Here is a 22,430-nt window from a genome sequence, read left to right as displayed (position 1 = left end):
TGGACTGAGAAAAAAACAGAGAAGATCTCATGTACAGATATAAGTTTCAAAAGCTCTCAAAAGTTTTTTTTGTTTGTTTTTTTTCTAGCTACAATGGCCTTAGTACGCCTTTGTACACTTCCTTACTGCAAACTATGAGCAGATCATAACAATTTCATTTAATTCTGTAATTGTCAGGGACTAGCATGGATTCAGTTCCAGGACAAGAAGGTGCAACATATTAGAGGTCAAGACAAAACACATTTTTCACAATATTGTGGGAAAAACTACAAATCCCCCCCAAAAAAAGATTTTTAGAGAGAGGAATCTGTGAAAGTTGCTAAATATCCTTGTTCATATTGACTTCTCCATGTGTTTTGGTTTTTGTACTTGTTTAATCGTGAGGCAGTCCTAAGGGAATTTATCCTTTTCAGGTTAGACCACCCAAAAATTTCAATTCACTACTTCAACATATTTTCAATCAAGTGAAATAAAAAGTAGCCATCCTATTAGTTACTTAGGTTTAATTAATTAGGAGCCAAAAATAATATTTGGTGAAAATGCTACTGAAGCACTGAGTAACTGAACAAATCACCTGATTTAATATTTTTAAATAATGTTAGCTTATAAACTTATAAATTAGCAAATTCTGATACTAAAATGAACGGGAAAAAAAGTTACTCAAATAAATGTTACTACTGGTAACTAGTAACTAGTTACTACATGCAAAAAGCTTGAAGAACTTGTTATTAAATTGAATGGTATGAAACTGCAGCTGTTAACACATTAATGGGCTTTATCGCCACTTATTGTTTAGGAATACAAGTAAACTCTGTGTGAATTCCTTTTTTTAAACGCTTTTGGGTGGCTTGTTCCACAAAGACCAACAACCCACCCAAAACAGACCCCCTTTTGGGTCCTGGCCCACCAATTGAGAGAACCTGCCATAGAAAATGCTTTGCCTTCATATCAAAAGCAGTTCACAACAAATTGACAAAATGTTCACACTGGCTGAAAATCTTAGCGATCTCGCCAGAACCACTGAAGGAAACGCGCCGTTTCCACCGTCTCCTAAGCTGATCTCCAAATCCTAACCAGCAGCAAACCAGCAGCTTTGCTTCTGATTGTGAAACTGCTGCCACCTGGTATGGACCATTGTGAGCGAGCTGTATTTAGGGCAGATCTCTTGTGGCTTTTTAGGAGAAGCTTTTAATCTGCCACCATTATTTCCACACAAGAACTCCGCAAGATAAAAACTCAGGACTGGCCTCAGTGCTCCGAATGCCCATTGAGACACGGCTGAGTCACAGGACTAAGGGAAGATGTCCCAAGGTAGCGCGGTGTTTAAAAGGAAGAAAAGGGCTGAAACCTGATTGTATACGTGTTGATTACAGAGCAATCTTCCAATCTTTCCAAAGCGCTTTTCTCTTTTTTTCTTTTTTTGCCGCCAGATCAGATGTTTTTGTGTGTTGTTGGGGAAGGGGAGGGAGGGTAAAAGGAGTACCTCTGAAGTGACTATTTAGCGCCTAACAATGAATGTTTTCATCATCAGACAGTTATGCTTCACTCTTTCTGTCTTTTGTCTCCAGTTTCTGTCACTGTCTCCTGAACTCTTTTTTCATCTTCTTGTTTTCAGTTCAGTCCACGTCAGTCCATGACACGTCATACAATATGGCTACTAAAGACATAAAGCGCTCATCAGGTAAAGTCTCTTATCAACCTTTCGATAGACCAACTTTTTCTTCATGAACTTACTCTTGGCCCAGGATTTTGTCCAACTGATTCATGGTTTTATCTCAGAAAACAGTCCAGATTGGGATTAAGGGCTTTTGGGATAGTTTGGTAGGGCATTTCAGTTAGCTTCTATCTTTTAGCTTTTAGATAGATGCTCACCGTTCCGCAGTGGTTGGGCATCTGATCCATATTTTAGTTACAACTGTGTTACGCAAAAATTTTTCAGGTCTTTTTCATATCAGCAGCAGCAATTCTCCTATTCAAACATCTTCTCCACACATTCCAGTCATGCTTGCAGGCTCAGTTTATTAAGACTCTGAATGGTGAGCATTTGCTCCAAATTGGGAGGGATTTTGCTCACTTAGAATGTAACCACTGCGAGGGAGTTGATTTGACATGTATTTGTTGTGTAAATATTGGCTTGTGTTCTTCACACAATCTCCCTTTAGCCTTTCCTCTGGCTGTGGGTGAATAGAAAGTCTGTGGTAGCTAAGTTCAGTTAAAGTTGTGTCGCAAAGGTATGACTGGTTTCTGTAGTCATGAAAAAAATGTAAGAATCTGGGAGAGATGAAGATTTGGGAGAGATATTGTCTATTTGGGAAAACCTAAGAAATTAGTTAAGTTCCATTGGAGGTGAATTTATCTTCATCAGTGCAGACAAAGCGTTTGCATAACAACATGAGATTAAGCAACATAATTGTAAGGTTATTGCTATAACTTTTGATTGTCACTCGTTTAAAATCAAAGGCAGTATATTAGGTATAGGCTTCTTCAGATTTATTGCAACACAGAGATCTTTCCTGCCAGCAGCCATCACCATGTACAATAACTCTTTCAAGACTTAATGAGTTATAACAACGTTTAACTTCCCTTTTGGGTTTAATAAAGTACTTTTGTAGTTGAATTTGAGTAGCAGATGCCTCCATCTATGCTTTAAATAAAACCCAAGGCAGAAATGCAATACTGTAAAAAACACGACATAAACAAGATAAATTAATGTTGTTTCTAAGAAGTTAAGTGAAAACCAAAGACTTGTCTGTATCTCTATTGTCATGTAAGCTGTACGTGGTGGACTACTGAAAATATCCCTTAGTGATCCACGAGTGTTTTAGTCGAACATCAACAAAAAACCCTGTGTGTAGCTTACAGTGGTAGTTAGCTTGAAAAATCTGCTCTACCAGGCCGCAAGGACGAGATGAAAACTCGATGACGAAACGACATGAGAAAACAACAGTGCCTCAGTTAACCCCTTCTTGGGCCAAGGTGTTAACTTGGCCTATGAAATTCTCTATTGCTTTAGAACTCTGAAGATCTGAGACATTCACTGGACAAACAAGAAAGTGCCAGTCAGGTTCCAGCTACTTACATAAGTTAATGGAGCTGCTGCAGACTGGTTGGTTCCAGATACCACATTACACCAGAAGTCTGACGGTGGTTCTACATCAACAGTTTGAGCTGATTTTTGCTGGAACAGAAGGAACTTTTTCACAATTTCACACAGGGCAATTATACAATAATAAAAGGCACTAATTGATTTCTTGATATCAAATCCAGTGTTGACTAGAGGCAAAAGATTTAACAATGCTTTAAAGAATTACGACCTATTAGGAATTTTATGAGTTTTCTTTTTTATTATTTTTTTTTCTGTTTTTCCATTCCAGCTTCTTCGCCAAGTCCCCTTCGCCAGGTGATGGAGAAAAGCCTTTTCTCCTTACTGTTTGTCCCACTGCTGGCCCTAATCTTCCTACTTGTGTGGAAGGTGAGCTAACGTTTAACCCCTGGCACGGGGTCATAAAACTTCACAAGTTGCTCCAGAGATAATATGTGTTTCTCAAAGGGTTTTATGATGATGTCGGAAGATACTTATATCTTTTTTCCACAGCATTTATTAGAACCGTCAGCAGCCTTTCAACTTTCCGCCAACCCTGAAGAGTCTAGTGAGTGTTTGGCACATTATTATTATATTTTTTTTTATTTTACCCCTTTGCAGGTCAGGTCACGAAGGAACGTAGAGCATCCTCGGCCAAATCGTGGAGAAGAAGAAGGCTTTACAGAACCACATCCGATGGCATCTCAGCAGGACGGTGAAACGTCAGAAAAGTAAGCTGCTTCTGTTGCTGCTTCTGTCGTTTTCCACAGCTTGTGCATCTTACAAATGGATGCAATTAGCAACATAATTGTTATTTGTGTTCTTTTTGTATTTAGTCTAATCCTTAGGATAGAAAAATCAGCAGTGAACAAGAAAGAAGTGGAAACACAAACCACAAAGTCATATAACTTGATAAGAAGCAGGTGTGCTCTTAAATGAGTGACATGCACTGTAAAAACTGTGAAGTGGTAGTATTCTGAAAGAATTGGGACTTTGTCCAAAGACAGGGTTATTACACAGTTACACTATGAAAGGTTGTGGAACTTCAAATCATAAAAACAACAATACATCTGGAGCGCAGTGCCTCAGCTGTTTGAGCTTTGAGAATCTGTATTGAGTTTGTAAAGCCCTCACCTTTACTTGACTTCCCCATCTGAATCCCCACAGTAAGCGTAATACACTGTCAGTATAAAATGGTACGATATGTCAGAAGAACTGAATAGTTTTTATATTGTACTTTCTTCCATTTAATAAAAAAATGCACTAATTTTAGAATTTCCTACTCATTTTAAACAGAAAAACTGTAAGTCGATATAACATTAAAAATGCAAATGCTTGACCTGTCAGGTTGAACTACAGTCTTCAATAAACTCACATCTCACTTCTGCCGTCAATGTTTAGTCCAGCAGGAAAACACTTTTGTTGTTATATGACTTGTTCATAATTCAGCTCATAGCATCTTTCAGTGCAGTTGCAGTTAAGGGTGTGCCAAGCAAAACTTTCGGAAAAAAACTTAACGCTCGATTTTGGATGTTGGCGAACTAAATAGGATTGAGCTGCACTAAGGGAAGGGATCTATATCGGCTCCCACCAGCTCCTACAGACTAGTACCAGCAGCAATTAGCAAACAACTGGTGGGAATGCATGACTGCTGAGCTTCTTATGCAAACTACAGCACTGCTAAGGGCTGTTGGAAGCAACATGGAGGAACTCTGGCATGTTGGAAAGGGTTGGAGGTTTTTAAAGAGACTGAGGCCTATTTCAAGGCCTCCGATTCAGCCATGGTGTAAAGTCAACATTTTTTTAACATAGTCAACCTAATAACATAGTTATTAGGTGAGATCCCCTAAAGGAGAGGACCATATTTGTGGTTACTTTTAAAGTCTTAAATGAATTAAAAGATTAATTAAATTTGAGTGAGCAACAGTGTAAAGAAGGATGAAATCAAATGTCTTAAAAGACACATTGAGGATATGTGTCCCCATTTAACAGAAGCATGTTAAAGCCCAATTTTTGTTACTTCAATTACAAAACAAATATTCCTACTAGACTTCACAGTAAGGCAACGGTCTGATGGAAAACTGTTACTGGTTTTAAAGCAAAAACTTTTTTTAATCAGTGATAAATGCCAATTCCTGTTTCTGGCCCACTATTTCTGCTCACTTTGTATCTCTTAAATACAGTTCTGGAAAAAAATTAAGAGACCACTTGAACTCTTTGGTTTCCCTGATTTTACTTTTTATATTTATATGTTTGAGTAAAATGACCATTGTTCTTTTATTATATGAACTACTGACAACATGTCTCCAAAATTACAAGCAAACATTTAGTATTTATTAACAGAAAGATGAGAAATGGTCAAAATAACGAAAAAGCTTTCAGTCTTCAAATAATGCAAAGAAAACAAGTTCACATTCATTTATAAAGAACAAAACTAATGTTTTTAACTCAGAAGGAGTTCACAAACCAACATTTGGTGGAACAACTTTGAGGTTTTCAGTGCAGTGGACTCTTCATTTTTTTTCCAGAGCTGTAAAACAATCTCTTCTTTTCCTCCATACTAGCGCCAGTTAAGTAGTACTACTCTTTGAAACAACGTAATTAATGATAAATTGCAAACATTCACAAACCAGACTCGCTGTTCCTCAGTCTGTCGGCTCAAAATTGTGGCAGATTCCCTTTCTCTCACCCGTGCTGTGCATGGCTTGCTCTGTATGCAAGCCAAACTCTTCCAGCAGGGAAATGAAAACATTGTCATTTGAATCTCAAGGCTACGGCTTCTCCAGTAAATCTGCCATGGACAGTCACAAGGAAGCATGGCTCGCAGACCGCAAGCAAATGTAAATCACTTGAGACCAGCGCATGACGCACGGAAAGGTGAAATTAGAATATGTCTAATTTTCAAAGAGGAAATTTGCACCGTTTAGATGACATCAGCAATTCACCCAGATACATTACGGCACTTTAAAGTGTTCTTTGTTGTTTTACGTCCAGTGGTCACACCGCTTTCACACGATGAGGGTTAAAGCATTCAATAGAGCAGTGAACACGCTGCCCACTGCCCTCACCCTTCATTAAAGTGTTTCTGTAGAAACACTTTAAGTTGAATAAAGTGGAGCAAATGATTTTTAAACAGTTTCACGTACAGTGCCTGGCTGCCTGGCTAACAACTCCTAAGCGTCTTTACTTTTTACGACGTTTCCACCTCAATCCTCACTGCTTTTAATGGGATTTCATGGGATAAACTGACAAAGCACCACACCTCTGTGACGTGGAAGCAAAATGATGTAGTGTGATGTTTAGTTTATAAATAAAAATCTGAAAAAAAAGGTACCTTTTTTTTTTTTAAAAAGGTACTCTTTACACAATCTTTTCAAAACTGCTGCAGCTCATCTATGTAGCCTGTGCAAGGTGTCTCTAAGCAGCAATCTTCAAGTCTCCAAATTCTCAGTCAGACTTTAACTTGATCGTTCTAACGCGATGAACATTCGTTGAGCTGGTCATTCTGTTGTTGCTCTGAACGTATATCTAGTCTTGTCCTGTTGGAAGGCAAACCTTCTCCAAAGTCTCAACCTGAAAACGTCACTGATTTTTACGCCTGAAGATGTTTTAAAAGTCACATGCAGTTTTGTGTTGTTTTCTGTTTCACGATTACGCATGAATTTCTGTTGCTTAAGCACAAACGAAAAGTCCAATAACACTCCTGAAGGTTTGTGGTTCTAACATGGCAAAATGTGAGTTTTAACAGCGAGACGATTTGCCTGGATGCCGTCTAACATTCACCCTGCTGTCCTTTTCCAGAAATGCGCTGAACATCCCCTCAGAAGTGTAAAGCTCTGCAAATTAGAGTGCGCCAGCATATTTGGTGAGTTTTTATTTCTATTTAAACGTTGCGTCCTACATGAAAGCTGGGAAAAGAAAAGCAGTTGACCTTCTGTACTTCTCTAACACCTTTCTCCACATTCTCCTCCCCAGGGCTGTGCTCTTCTCTCTCTCTCTTTTTTTTTATCTGTTGGTGTTCAAAGGTGAAAGACAAACATGAACCTGCACACCACAGTGAGACTGCAGAAGTTGAGAGGTCTGTCTTGACTGCGCTCCAGATTAACGGTGGCAAGCATTGACTGCGAGTTTTGTCAGGTTCAATCATACCCGACATTTTTGTTTTGTTTTTTGCTTTTTTATAAGACATTATCCCCGTGCTTTTTGAAAAGGACTAAAGATTTTAGCCGATAACCTATACCCATCCGAGCCCCAGACGCTCCCGGCTCCAAGCTATCATCCATCATAACCTGCTGCATCTCTGCATCTTCGACCCTCTGGGGAATGCTTCGCATATTTATCGACTTTTTTTTTTTTTTTTTTCCTCCAGGTTGCCATGTTTGCTTGTTTTTTTTTTCCTACTTTTTTTTTCCGCCTGCTTTTCAGTCGTCAAAGAACAAAGACAATGTGACTGATGCAGGCAATATCTTGTTTGAACTGGGGCATGAATTTCTACCTCTGGTAACGCTTCATGTTAACCACATCCTCAACAGCTCCCTCACTTTTCTCTTCTCTTCTTTTTTTTTTTATCCTCCAATGTCTGAAGTTCTCCAAAGAATAGCAGTGCTGAGTGTGGTTGGCCCCAAAGTTTAGTCACAGTAGTCTGGCTTGTGTATGTTCCCAAGAAGAAGAAGAACAAGAAGAAGAAGAAGAAGAACAAGAAGAAGGGGGGGAGTGGAGGGTATGATGTATTTATTTATTGGTGGTCAGCACTCAGTGGCTACTCTTCCAGAGCTGAAAGATTTTGTTTAAGGGCACCTTTTACTCATGGGTCAAATTTAAAAAGTAAATAAAAACATTAAAAATAAATCTCTGTACCAACATATTGTAAAGCTGAACACATTATCCTCTTGAGCAAATTATGCTGTCTATTTCAGTGTAGTTGGCATATATATATATATATAAATATATATATATATATATATATATATATATATATATATATATATATATATATATATATATATATATATATATATATATATATATATATATATATATATATATATATATATATATATATATATATATATATATATATATGACTTGAGCCACTTTGAATGTGTGAATTATTACATGGAGATGAAACGTGTATTAAAAGTATGCTGCTTTGACTAACCCCCCATGTACGCTGTTCAGAACTGCTAATCCATAAACTGGGATGACGCGCGTGGATCCACATTGTTTTCAGGTTGTAAAGTTTAGTCACACGGTCAGAAGCTGCGGTTTCCATTCCGAATGTGCGCATATCTTTGTGGCTATTCTGCTGATGTCAGGGGGGGGGGAAACACACCGTCAAGTTTCCGTCAAGTAAAGAATTGAATTAGAATCTTACGGGAATAAGTTTGTTCGCTCCATAAGTCATTAAAAGCCCTGGTCAAACGGTTACATGAGATGTATCCGGAATTCAGGCTCGGCTCTAGCGCTCAGCATGTATCGGCCAATCAGAGGAGACGTGGGCGTCTGATTCAGGGGTTAGAGTCACATGCCCCGCCTACTCGGAGCGGCTTTGCAGCAATTCGGAGAAATTGTAGTTGGTGATTTAACAGAAGAGTTATGAATTCAACACTTTGGAATGAAACTCAACTTTTTTTGAACTATGATGCTATGAGAGCTCTGATGGAATCAGCCAGACATTGTCTGATAAAGTAGCAGTGATATTTCTGCCTGTTTCCATTGCAGTTTTGTGAAATACATCTACTTGGACACGGCCAAAAAAAAAAAAAGAAATCATCTCATCCTAGAACAAAAACATTTTATTGGAGCATTACCATTAAGCTAATTTATTTTCCTATTTTCAATTTGCGTACTCTTATGGCGAATGGAAACGCAGGTAATGAAGGAACAGGATTCAAAGCCAGTGACGGCAGCAGCTGTTGCTCCTTAGTAAACATTTGTTAGTTTTGGCCTCCTATTTCTTTACACATCCTTCATATATGCTTTGCAAGGCATGGCCTGTTACCAGGGAGACCTTCAATGGCCATTTTTATTTGAATGAGAAAAAAGTACAAGATGTAAAATATATATCTAAAGTCCTCCTTTAAAATTCATAATCCATAAACCAGCAGATTAAATCTTTAAATGTTTGGTATAATTTCTGCTTATCATCTGTATTATTGATGAAGCTCAGCATAAAATACAGCCTGAGGTATGTGGGCAGACTGATATTGCTGTTTGGGCATCAATTATCAGGTTTCATATTGGTGTTATTGGTGCCATTAGTTAGGAAAAAGAAGGCATATCCAAGCCATTTGAAGGATTTGCAGGAAGTAAGCGCTATTGTTCCCAAATTATCCAAATGTCTGACAACGTTTTAGTCACACCACCCTGTCTGAAATGGATAGTTAAAAAAAATTAAGAGAAGTTCTTGGTAGGTTATGAGCAGTTAATATCTTACCTGCAATAGAAAACCGTCTCCATCTATTATAGATGCAGATCACTTAGATCTGACCTCAAAAACAGTCAAACAGTTCAGGGAACCTTTAGGCTCTTGTCTCATATGAAAAATGTAAAGCATTCACAGTAAAGGTTACTGGAATAAAAGTGAAGTTAAATGCATTTTGCAATAAATTACTGTCAGTTTTATTTTAATCAACAAAAACAAGTCATAGTTAACTCCTAACTAGTCCAGGCTGCTACTGGGAAAAAAAACACCCTCCAACCTAAAGACGCCACGCAATGCCTGCTGGAACAAACTTCTTCTTTTTCTTGTATTTTTACTTGTCGTTTTCAACTAACAAATTATAATGTAGGAAGTAATAACCTTCAGCTTCACCTAAACTGTCTAAAACTGCAGAAGGGAATGTGTCGTTTTTCAAATGTTTTTTGCATTGAAACTTGTTTACCGTTGCCCTCGATGAGTTCAATAACAGAGAAAGTTGGTAGTGAAATACATGCAAAGGGGGGTTTCCATGTTTTACTTGGCGACCTGTTTAAGTCTTTAAAGATTCTCCTGAATCATCCAGCAGGTCGCATTACGCCACTTTTGCTACATTTATTTGAACAAAGTCGTGTGACGTTGCAGCGATCTCTTTGTGTGGCAAAGCATGTGGCAACAGTGGAGTGTAACCGCTCTCTTGTCACAGGAATCTCCCCCTGCTGTCCGGGTGAACTGATGCGCGACGAGTCGGCTGCACCTTTCTCTGTGAAGCAGTTCTGCTTCGGAAACTCACACAAATTCGCCAGAACCGTTATCCGACCATGGAGACTTTCTGCTCTGGCCAGCAGAAGCGTTGTTGCTTCAATAATTGCAAACCCTTAGAAAACCTGCCAGACTTCAAAAGAAAAAACACTGAGCTTATTCCAGAGAAATTTGAAATGAAAAATTTCCATTATTATTATTTTTTTTCGCCTTAAAACACCGTCCACAGAAGTGCACTGTGACCTCATATCTATATTAAATAGCTGCAAAAAGTTTGAGGTCTTCACAGTTAACTGTTTTACTGTGTGAGTGTGTATTAGAAGCAATCATCTGCCCACAGTTATCTGAAATTAGCAGGCATGCTTCTGCACTTCCTGTCTCCATGAGCAAGGAGCTTCCCTCTGCGGTCGGCATCGGCCGATAAAACTACTTCAGATCAGACGAAACATGACGGTTATGAAAGAAAAAAAAAAAAAGGCTGGACCTAACAAGAACCACGTAGGTCAGTAAGGAAAATGATTGCAATGCAAGTAGGAAGTTCGGAGTGAGAACAGGACACGCCGGTTGTGACCTTTGCAGTTAGACAAACAGCTGAGGGGACGCTAGAATCTGCTGCTGGTTCTAGTGGATATTTCACATCATCATCATCATCATATTCGTGGTCTTATGTTGTTCTATTTCCACTCTTGTTTCCGTGCCTTGTTTGATTAGCGTATTGGACTCGTGCGTTTCTAAAAAAAAAAAAAAAACAACCAAAAAAAAAAAAAGAGTCTGCAGCCTATCTGTGCATTCCTGTAGTAGTGGAAACATCGTCCGAGGTCAGTCACCTCTGTTATGAGAGAGGTCAGTCAGCTCGACCTGGAACCAGTCATAAATTGGTACTTGTGTTTGTTTTTGTTTGGTTTTTTTGTTTGTTTTTTTTCTGGCAAAGTAGTTCTTTTACATCAGCAGGAGGAATCTACAGTGGTTGTGACATTTCTTTCCGCGTCAACTTGTTTAACCTTTGCAAACGTTAGAAGCCATTTCAGCCGGCAACTGCTTGTTTCCTGTGTAATTGGAGCTATATACTGGGAATTTTTCTTATAGAAGACAAGAGTATATTGTGTGAGTTTGATTGTGTGTCTTACAGAAGAAAAGGTATACCACATTGGTGTTCGTATGTTTCTGATGAGCAGTCATCCTCAGCTCGTATTAGCTGGAACTTCCTCGGTGTGGTTAAAAAGTATTGTTTATTGTGTCAAACTGCAAGACAACAACATTGCAACAAAAAAACATAAATAAATAAAAACGCAGTTTGAATTTTTTTTTTTAAAGAAGAGAGGTAACTGTGCCATGATCTTTATGGCTATGTCTTTGTCTCAAAACATACTGATATTTCACGAAGGAATATCAGAAATTAGCGGTGAAGGACTGAGATTTTTATATATTTAAAGATGGATTTGTAAACAATATTGGAGTAATATATCTATGACAGTTTACACCAGTGACTTTCTCGCTTTCATCGCTAGCTAGTACTTTTCTACATCACTAAATAAACATCAAGTCACCTGTCATCCCATGCAGTTTCTTTGACTATTTCCAGAGATACAGGCTAGTCTGGCCACAAACTAACAAACCAGGCATCCAGTTGCTTTTTTTTTTTTTTTTCTAAATATGTAGTCGTCATGAAATTAAGAGCTGTAACGGGTCTAAGCTGTGAACGAGTATAAAAATTTTTAAAACAGAATAACACGGTCTCCCATTTTCCTGTCTACGTCGAAGCCAGAGACTGTTGGTGTGTCTGATGCAAAGCGAAGCAGTTGACGTGCATTAGTCGAGAGCATGACTGCCCTTAAACACTGCTCCCTGGTGTGTTGTTCTGTTTGGCAATAGGAGAGTAGACCTGCATCCTGAACAGTGCTTTTGGGCACGAGCGATCCAATTCAACCCATCGCAGTGGTCGAACCAAGCGGCTCTAGGCAGGAAATAAGTCTGGGTGCCAAAAAAAAAAGAGTAAATGTAACTATAGCCCGGCTGATATTCAGGGCATAAAGCAAACAAACAAACAAAAAACAAAAAAAAGCACAAAAAATGACCAAAAAAAAACAACAAAAAAAAACAAACCCCATTAAAATGTCTACTGTATTCTGTATTTTTGTATAAATGTAAACAAGCATATATGAATTATGAATAAAATACATTTATCCAAATGATATTTACTGTTTTTTTTCTTGTCTTTTTTTTTTTCTCCCCAAGTCTTTTGAACACGGTTTAGGTGGGTTGTTTAAATTTGGGCTGATTTTCACAACAATTGGCAGGTTTTTGGGAAGATTTCAGAGGAAAATTCTTTTAAAATGGTTGTCATTGTGACAAAACGTTTAATTAAATGCTCTCATCTTAGTGAATTTTTATTTTGAAATCTCTAGAATCTGTCAAACCTGACATCAGTGAACCCCAGTGTCTTGTTTTCAAAGAGTCAAGTCGTTTGCAGTCCCAATTGGATCTGCTTCTGGTGAGAATGTCATAGCGGGCAACAAAAAAATTACAAATTGTTAAAATTATATAAATAAACATATATATATATATATATATATATATACAACTCTGGAATAAAAATTAAGAGACAACATAAAGTGATCAGTTTCACTGATTTTCCTCTTTATAGATATATATTTCAGTAAAATGAATGTTGTTCTTTTATTTAATGAGAAATGGTCAAAATAACAAAAAAGACACAGTGCTTTCAGATCTCAAATAATGCAAAGAAAAAAAAGTTCACATTCATTTAGAAACAACAACACTAACGTTTTAACTCAGAAAGAGTTCAGAAATCAACATTTGGTGGAATAACCAGAAGGTTTCAAAAGGTTTCAGTGCAGTGATCTCTTCATTTTTTCCAGAGCTGTACATATATATATATATATATATATATGTATATATATATATAGAAAACCCAACGTGCTGATGGGTTTTGAGCTGGAAACTGTCAAGTATGTACAAAGAAATCATGCCTACCTGCTGTCCTGCTCATGTCTGCTAATATGCCACATTATCTGATTGAAAAGCACAGCATTGTTAACTCAATACTTTTTCAAAATATGCATTATTTTGATTGGCATTTCCATTTTAGCATCAGTTGATTGCTCTAAATACGCTCAGCATATTCTTTTTGAATATAACTCACTCTTTTCCATTTTCCATGTTTTACACATAGAAAAATACAACCTGTGGCTGTAGGATTTTTTTCCTTCTATCCCCCATCAAGAATATGTTGTTTTGTCGTGAAAACATCCAGAATAACAGAACTGCAGGCTGTGATAGAATGACAGGAGGAAAGTGTCAAATCAAAACTTATGTGAGATTTGATCAATTTTTATTGTAATCACCGTGAGCATTAGCAATAACTAGAAGGAAATATTTATGAATAAATCAACTATTTAAGTGTAGAGACACGAAGCACTGTCTTTATGGAGAGCAACATGCAGTCTGTCTAAATAACTGATTGTTTCAGCTTTTGATAGCTTGCATTTATTTAAATAGACAGTTATTTATTTCCTCACAGTTCATGTTAAGTTCACATAACGGTAAATTATGTCATGATCGTAGAACAGACTCATTTAAGTTCACACCATCACTGTGTGGTGTCTATTGTGTGATGGCACAAAATGGCGGCTCTATTCCCACTGAGTGCTTTTAGTCTTTTGAACTTGTTTTGTGAGCTGGGGGAATGTTGCCAGATTTTATTGATGAAATCCCGGTGTTCTTAGGGGACAGCTTAAGAAAATCAGGTGGGAATTACACGCATTGTGTTTATTTGAGAGGGTAATACAGAATCACCATCCACCCAATGCAAAGTGTCAAATCGTGTCTTTTGGCTCGGAGGGATCGCTCTCCTCCCACATGACTACGAACACAGAATGCAGGGAAGAGTGTGTTTTTATCATTTAAGCACCAGACTTCATAAAAGCCATGAAAACCGGAGGGAGTGCTTGGCCTTCAGCGAAACGTGACGCCTTCACCAACACAGCAATACACCACAGTTCCACAAAACAATCTGGACGAGCAATGCAGCTCCAATGCGACATTGGCCGAAGGCTGGGAATTTGCTCACGCATCCCTCAGGCTTTGCTCGTTTTATTTTTGTCTGCCCACCAAAGTGCTCTCTGATTATTCAGCAGTTTGAAACCTGACCTAATTAAGACGAACGTTTCCTTCAAAAAACTCGAATACGGAACAGTTCATTTGGAGGTATCAGCTGAATGATGACTTGAATATGCTGCGACAGACTGGCGACCTGTCCAGGGTGTACCCCGCCTCTCGACGGGAACATAACTGGAAATAGGCAGAAATGAACAGAAAATGGATGGATGGATGGATGGATGGATGGATGGATGGATGGATGGATGGATGGATGGATGGATGGATGGCATAAATTTGATCATCTCATAAAATTTGGAATCTGTTATGCTTAACAGGTGGAGCACGCCACTCGCTCGGTTGTTGATTTTTTGCAGCGTTCCGATGGAAAACGAAAAGCAACTGAAATTGCCCTTGGAAAGTGTGAGATTTTTTCCAGATTAAAAGGAAACAGAGATTGCGGCATCTGTTCCCACCTCCTATCGTTGCAGTGTCACAAACATTCTTTGCATTCCACATTACAAGACAAAGCCAAGGCAACTCCTGTGTGTAAGCTGTAAGTAATGTCAGGGCTGTTATGTGTTTTCCAGGCACGTATCAACACTTTATAGCACAATCAAGTAACTGTGTTAGCTTCACTCGTTACAAGAATGCTGTACATGTCATGAGGTGTGAGTTTGAGGATGGACCGAAATGCAGACAGGGAGATGGGAGCGTGAATAATGTTGACGTTTAATGAAAAAAGGATGAGAAACAGGGAGCACAGGGAGCCAGAGCAGAACAAAAACCATAAATCCAAAAAAAAATGCCAACAGGGAACACAGGGAAGAAATGGGGAAAACAACAGGAAATACAGAGAGGAACCAGACAGGAGTGTGAGCAGGTGAAGGGTTTAAATACTGAGAGGACGAGTGCTGGAACAAAAGACCTGGGCTGATGAGCTTCCAGTTTGGAGGTGTGATAGGAGAGTAGAAGGCTGGCTGAGGAGAAAGAGAGAGAGAAAGAGAGGGAGAAAGAGAATGGCACAGAGGGTGAAGGAGAGCAATCAAGAGTCTAGGAAATGAATATAAAATAAAAAAATAAGTAGAGCTGAGAAACATAATTAAACTATATGCTGCTGACATTCAAATCTCATTGGATCTGAAGGCAGCATATGGAAACCCAACAGTTACTGACTTGCAGTGTCAGTCGCTCGTTTGTGTCACTGAATTTACAGCTGTCCCTCATACAGAGCATGTATGTAAAGGCAGTGGAGAGGAACAACTCCCCTTTAACAAGAGGAAACTTCCAGCAGAACCAGAACCTGGCTCCTCATGAGCGGCCATCTGCCACCACCGACTGGAGGCTTGAGAAGACAGAGCAATATGCAATATTCAAAAAGGAAACTGAAACAGGAGTTCTTCCTCTCTCAATGAAAAGTAATAAAGACACTCATTTAATTCCTAGCAGCAGTATCTCACCAGTAGACGCTCTCCTCCAGGAAAGCATTACTGTCACAACAGAAGTCCAAACAGATGTAGTGTCTAGAAAGAGCAAAAAAACTGGGAGAAAACATAAAGTTAGAAGTTGCAACAACAGCAGTCCATCCCTCGAACTTCTTTGTGACATAATTATTATGTACAGCACACAGTGGGAACTGGTCATGCAAAAGGACCCAAGGTGTGTAAAAGAAAAATGACATCACGGGGTCCTGACCTGTTTCTATGCTACAGGTCGACAGAGATGCCTCGACTCGCAGTGAATTAATTCCACTGTAACCGAGGTGAAGTCCTGACACCAAATCTGCTTTTTGTCTCCGCAGTCAGGGATTGATGCCACTGGACAATAATGAGCAGAAAGAAAGACAAAGGAGCGCGTTCTCCTGGGCTTTCTTCCATTTTTGTGATGACAGGAAAGATGACCTGCTGTCTTTGTTTTGTACAAATTTGTAGCAAAGAAAAACTTAGAACATCTTCGGTTTCAAGCTGACCTCCCTAACAACCATCCACACCTTTTACGTAGAACAATATACCAAGTATCGGACTATACATTTACATAAGTTTACATTAACCTATGAAAATTAGGAGCTGTCGCTTTTATTGGAGATGTAAGATAAGCCAGATGTGTCAAACAGATGCTCATGAAAATGAATTCTGAGGAGAGAGACTTGTTTTGTAAGCACCAATGTGTTAAATGAGTGTTAAAGCAGTTTTTCCAAATTTATCAGTTGAAATAAACTTGAGAATCTGTCAAGCTAGCACAGCTGTAAACTGTTCTAAAAATAACAGAAGCAGTAAAAGATTTCTCTGCTTGGCTACTTGAGTATGTGCAGCATCAGCATTTGTGCATTCAATTAGTCTAAAAATGGCCAGAATAATAGAACCTTCTACTGAAACTCGTCAGTCTACTCTTTTTCTGAGAGATAAAGGTTATTCAATGAGAGACATTAGCAAGAAGCTGAACATTTCAAAGGTGTGTACCGTTCCCTTCTGAGAACGTCAGAAACCAGCCAGAAACAGAACACGAGGAGTGGGAGGCCTTCAGGAAGCATGGGGATGAAATGACAAAGTCAGCAGGCCTGTATTTGTAGCAACATGGAGGATTCTTTGATAAAAGCAAAGTTTAAAGGACACAATTATTATTTCAAGTAAAAATTTTAATTATTTCTAATTAATTAAATTATTTCTAATTTTTTCATTTTGTTATAATATTAATTTTTTTTGGGTGACTCCAACCTTTTGAGTGGTAGTGTACATAACTTGCTAAATAAAAACACACATTGCATCTTCCCCATATTTGTCCCAATCAAGGAAACAAACAGCAGCATGAAAGAAAGCTGCTGTTTTCTATCCAGCTTCATCTCCGAAATTTGAGAAAATATGGAATTACAGAGGAAAAAATAAATAAAACATGCGTCACGATTTTAGTGTAACGACAGGAATCGGTTTGTTCAGAGATAAAAATACATCTAGCAAGGGACCAAATGTCAGCGTACAATACGTAAGAAACGGCACGGCATTGAGCAAATGGAACCAGAGTTGTGTGAAAAATACAAGACTAACATGTGGAGGCTGTTAAAAGAGATTTATGGCCAGATTTGCATGGAGTCTGGGTGAAAGTAAAAGGGTAAGGTGGAAGAACAAGTGCAGGGAGGGGAGCAGCAGGCGATAAAATGGAAGCGCAAAACAGCAGAGGGACGATTTGGGATTCTGCATTTCACTGTTTCATTCTGCCTTCATTTGTTTGTCACCCTGCAACTTTATTGCGGCTGCCACGAATCCGCAGAAAGGTATATGCAAGTGACAAGAAAAGAAGTTTATTATTTAAACAAGCTTTCTCTTCATTCATTTGTTTTTTTTTTCTTTGTTGTTGTTGTTAAAATGAGTAACTTACTTTACCATCAACTGATTGGAAGGTCAAAAATTGGATCTTTTCTTTATGCCCAGGTCTAGAGAATGTATCTAAATTGCTTTAAATATATTATCTGTGAGTAAGACAGACTGTGGGGGTTTTTTAAACAGAAAGTTTGTAGAATAATTTATAATGAATTAAAATGCTAATACTTTAATACATTTTTACACTTGTGCATATGTATTTAGTTTAATTTTGTAACCAGTTTACTGTGTATTGCAGACATTCTGCCCAGAGCCCTCTTGAAAATGAGATCCAGATCTCAATGGTGTTTACCTGGTTAAATAATAATAATAATAATAATAATAATAATAATAATAATAATAATAATAATAATAATAATAATAATAATAATAATTTAAGAATAGTAAAGGATTCAAATACTGAATTTTTAATTTTAATTTGGAAGGTTTGAGGAGTTCCAATGGCCCCAACACAGTTCTAAATATATTTGCACACACGTTTCCATCATATTCTCACTTAAAAACGAGAAGATGTGCACTGTTATTGGCTTGCTCAGCCACAACAAATAGCAAATACCACACACCACTCTTTCTTCTGCTAAAATAAATCTTTTAATTAAGGGTTATTTAGCAAACCTCAAATAAAAGTTTTATTTTACCTTTTAACATTTTAAAAGGTTTAAAAAAAAACCTTTTAAAATGGTTCAAAAAACATTCTAAAACGCCACATTTTACAATGTTTATTTTCAATTAAGTAAAAAACCCAATAATTGTTAATTCATTTCATCTCTTCTCTGCCCAGCTTTATTTGGTTCTTTGATATTTCTAAGGTTTGTTTGGTGCTGAGACATGGCTGACTGTTAAAATATACAGTGACCTTGACTGACTTGTATTGTGGACTAAGGCAAACAGTAATTACCTCGGCTGAAACCATTTTCCAACCTCCCTTTGGCCCGCCGCCACCTCTTCATGGACCAGGTTTTGGGTGTTTTCCTCAGACGGTACAAGGAAATAAATGTCATATTTCAAAGAGTGAAAACAAGGAAATGCAGTAGACAAAATAAACAGCAGAGAAGGCAGCACAAAAGGGGAAAAAGCGACATGCGTGGCGGCGTTTAAAGCCAAACCTGTACAGACTGCACAAGGAAAACCCCAAAGTCCTCTTTTGGCGAAATGAGATTAGTCTCTGACTCGGAGACTGATCCAAGTCAGAGCGGGATGGGTTCAGGAGCTGATGCGGATGATTGGACCCCCAGGACCCGCAGGAGGAGAGAATGAGGCAAAATCCTTCTCGACTGGAGACACCTCCACGCAGGAAGCGAACCGAATCCCCAAACAGTCGCAGTGAAAGTTCTTCGTAAACATGGCCTCCAGGTCTCCCTGCTGACACCAGCTTCCATCAACTCCCTTGTTTCTACTTTGTGACCAGGAGCTTCTGCTCTCTCATCCTTCCCCTATAGACAGCTCCCAGCTGCACTCAGCCTTGAAACCAAAGAAGAGTGTTTAGTACCCAGACCCTGTTTTTTTTTTTTTTGTTTGTTTGTTTTTTATTTTTTGGTTTTGTTTTTGTGACTGTACTCCAGCTGAACTTGGACCACAGCGCGCTGGCTCCCGGTGAGAGTGCATTTGATGAATCTGTCCCTCATGAATGCGACTTGGACGCGTTTTCAAAACGGGGCTTGTTTTGTATTTGTGAAAAATGTGTTTTCGGTTGTGCTTTGTCTCAGGCAAAGACGAATGTGATGCGCATGTTTCTCCTTCGGCTCTGGTTCAGATAACGGCGCTGGGAAGTAATTGAAAGCAAACAACTCCGTCGGACAAACAGCAGTTCAAGTGGAGATCCTCTGGAAATGGGGTTTAACTGAGTCGCGTCCAAGAACAACAATGCAGGCAAATGTAGCGTCGGTAGCAACAGCTTGAAGGCCTTCGCTGCCAAACCTGCTAGCTAGCAGATAGCTAGCAGATACAGCAGGACCTGAAGTATCAGTATGGGAGTGTTACATTTAATAAGTAATTACTTATTATTAAAGTTGTGCAGGTGTGTGTTTTAATGAAATCAAATCCATCCATATGAATGTGTGATAAAAGGTTTCTGTACTTTCGAGAAAATTCAACTAGAACACAAATTGAAATTAAGTGAACATGTTAATGTGAGCTCAGAGGCCCTCTGTACATACTTTACAACACCTTTTGTAAATAAATAAAAACCAAAAAACATTCATTTATCATAAAATATATCCCCATGGAAATGTTCCAACCTGGATTTGAATATGGGAGCACGTTGCTGCCAAGATGTCTGGGCTGAAATGATTTTTATCATGTTGAGGTCAAGGAAGGAAACCCCATTTCATTATTGGAGGGGACGATAAACAGGAAAAAAAAATTAAGAGCAATTTTGGGGTAGGCCGGCAAAGTTACCATGAAATGTAACGTGAAATGTGGTTTAAAATGTTTGATATGTTCAAGCTGCAGGACTGAAAATGACTAGCAAGTGGTAATGCACATTAAACACGTGTTTTTCTCAGTAAACAAACTGTTGAGACTGGTAGAAGTCAGATGTTTAAATATGAGTCTGGTTCAGTGCCACAGAAGTCTGGTTGCAGTGATGAACTTTGAAATGAACCTTCAGAGACTTTTGAAGACAGTTACAAAGTTGGCCTTTTATCACCTGAAGAACATTTCCAGGAATAAAGAATTAATGTCCCAACGAGATCTGGAGAAATCCATTCATGTTTTTATCTTTAGTTGGATCAATTACTGCAGCAGAGTCCTCACAGGTCTGCCTAAACAAAATCAAACCTCCATCTATAGCCGATCCAGAACTCTGCTGCTGGAGTTCTGACTAAAACCAGAACAATAGAGCACATCACCCAGATCTAAAGTCCTTCCACAGTAAAATACTGTTAGTTTATAAACCACTGAACAGCTTAGCACCAGAGAAGATCTATTGTCAACGTTTCAGCCACTCAGGTCAAACCAAACAGGGAAAACCAGCATTCAGATTTGATGCTCCACCGATCAGAAACAAACTTCCAGAAAATTGCCAAGCAGCCGAAACCCTGGCTAAAAACGCATTTGTTTGGAGCTGACTGTGACTAATAAGAACTGGAACGATTATTTTAGTCTGGATTACAACCTTGTATTACTTCTCTTTGTGTGTACAGACGACACTGTAATGTCATCTTATTTATCCATCCATCCATCCATCCATCCATCTTCTTTCGCTTATCCGGGGTCGGGTCGCGGGGGTAGCAGCTTCAGAAGGGAGGCCCAGACTTCCCTCTCCCCGGCCACTTCTTCCAGCTCCTCCGGAGGAATCCCAAGGCGTTCCCAGGCTAGCCGAGAGACATAGTCCCTCCATATTACTCATCACTTTCAAAATCACTTTCAACTGCCATACAAATAAACGTGACTTGACTTGAAGTTTTATTTAAGGCAGGCTCAGACTTGCCATTAAAAGTCACTCATAGCTTCAACTCAACAGTTCGAATCTGAATCTGTTTTCAGGAACATTATAATTACAATGTTTTTGAAAGCAGATCAGTTTTCCCGTCACACCTCATTTCCTCATGTGTTGACATTTGCAGGTTGACTTCTCTACGGATCACATCACATTTATTTTTATCACCTCTAATTTTTTTTTTGTTACATCATCAAGAACAATACATACAGCAAATCATACAGTCATATTTAGACGTTTATGTTCCAGAGGATCAATACTTAACTTATTTAGTTGTTCTCATTTTATGATACGTAACTTTAAGTGACAGAGGGAAGCACTACGTTTTCATTATGTTCAAGTTCCAGAAGTACAATTGCTTTACTTGAGTCATTTCTATATGTTTTTTTGTAAATTTATGTGTATTGTGACTGTGTGTTGAAACCAAAAGTTTTTTTGTTTGTGTTGTTGATCCATCTCTCTATTCCATCTTTTGATCTCAACAGAACAAACCTGGTTAAATAAAGCTTAATATTATCATTATTATAAGACTTTTAGCTTTATTTATTTATTTATCTTATTTATTTATTTTGTTTCTGTAAAGTGAGCCTAAGGTAACAGCTCACATTCAGAAAGCAAATCATTTCGTCCACCTGATGAAACCCGACCTGCTGTTCTCCGTCTTGACCTTTTCTATACAGCGTTTCTGTCGAGAACTTCGGCGGCGTGTGTCAGCGCGAGTCGAACGAGGTGTTTGGCAGTTGCACGGCGCAAACGTTTCCCACACTGATGTCACATAAATCACATTTTGCTTCGTGTCCCGTGTTATTCTTCGAGCCTCTCCAGGTGAGTCGATGAGCAAGGCAGGAGTCTGCTGCCGCAGCGCATACATCAGCAACAAAACCGTCCCATCCTGAATGCACGACAAAGCTGTGTGTCATCATGAACTTATTGTGACTGTTCCCTTACACTCTTTGTGTGTGTGTGTGTGCGCGTGTGTGTGTGTGTGGGAATCAGCACAGGAACGTTCACAGTTCAGGGACTCTAAGGTTACTAATAGCTCACACCAATAGACTTGTGATCCACATCTTACCCTTTATGGTGCTCTTCCCTGCGGCCAGAGCAAAATGGCCTCCCCCCCAACCCCGGGGTGGGGAATGCGGGCCTGGCCAGCCCCGTCCCGGGAGGACGTAACAGGAGGCTTATCGGAGTGCCGGGCTGTGCTGTAATACTCGTGTGAGAGGTCTTTCAGGCCGCCTC

General features: G+C 38.8%; 1 protein-coding gene across 1 annotated transcript in view; it reads left to right on the top strand.

Moving 5' to 3' along the window:
• kitlga (kit ligand a) overlaps positions 1-8,057 on the top strand; it is a 40,868-nt gene extending 32,811 nt beyond the window's left edge. The window contains exons 6-10 of the mRNA XM_044124008.1: positions 1,616-1,681; positions 3,375-3,472; positions 3,704-3,813; positions 6,884-6,947; positions 7,058-8,057. Coding sequence (XP_043979943.1) covers positions 1,616-1,681; positions 3,375-3,472; positions 3,704-3,813; positions 6,884-6,914 — 305 coding nt within the window. The 3' untranslated portion in view covers positions 6,915-6,947; positions 7,058-8,057. The remainder of the gene's footprint in view (positions 1-1,615; positions 1,682-3,374; positions 3,473-3,703; positions 3,814-6,883; positions 6,948-7,057) is intronic.
• Positions 8,058-22,430: the final 14,373 nt, after the last annotated feature.

This window comes from Gambusia affinis, linkage group LG08 (assembly GCF_019740435.1).
Source record: "Gambusia affinis linkage group LG08, SWU_Gaff_1.0, whole genome shotgun sequence".
NCBI classification, from domain to species: Eukaryota; Metazoa; Chordata; class Actinopteri; order Cyprinodontiformes; family Poeciliidae; genus Gambusia; species Gambusia affinis.
The sequence above is the reverse complement of the archived record's forward strand: the minus strand, read 5'-3'. Positions and strand labels throughout refer to the sequence as shown.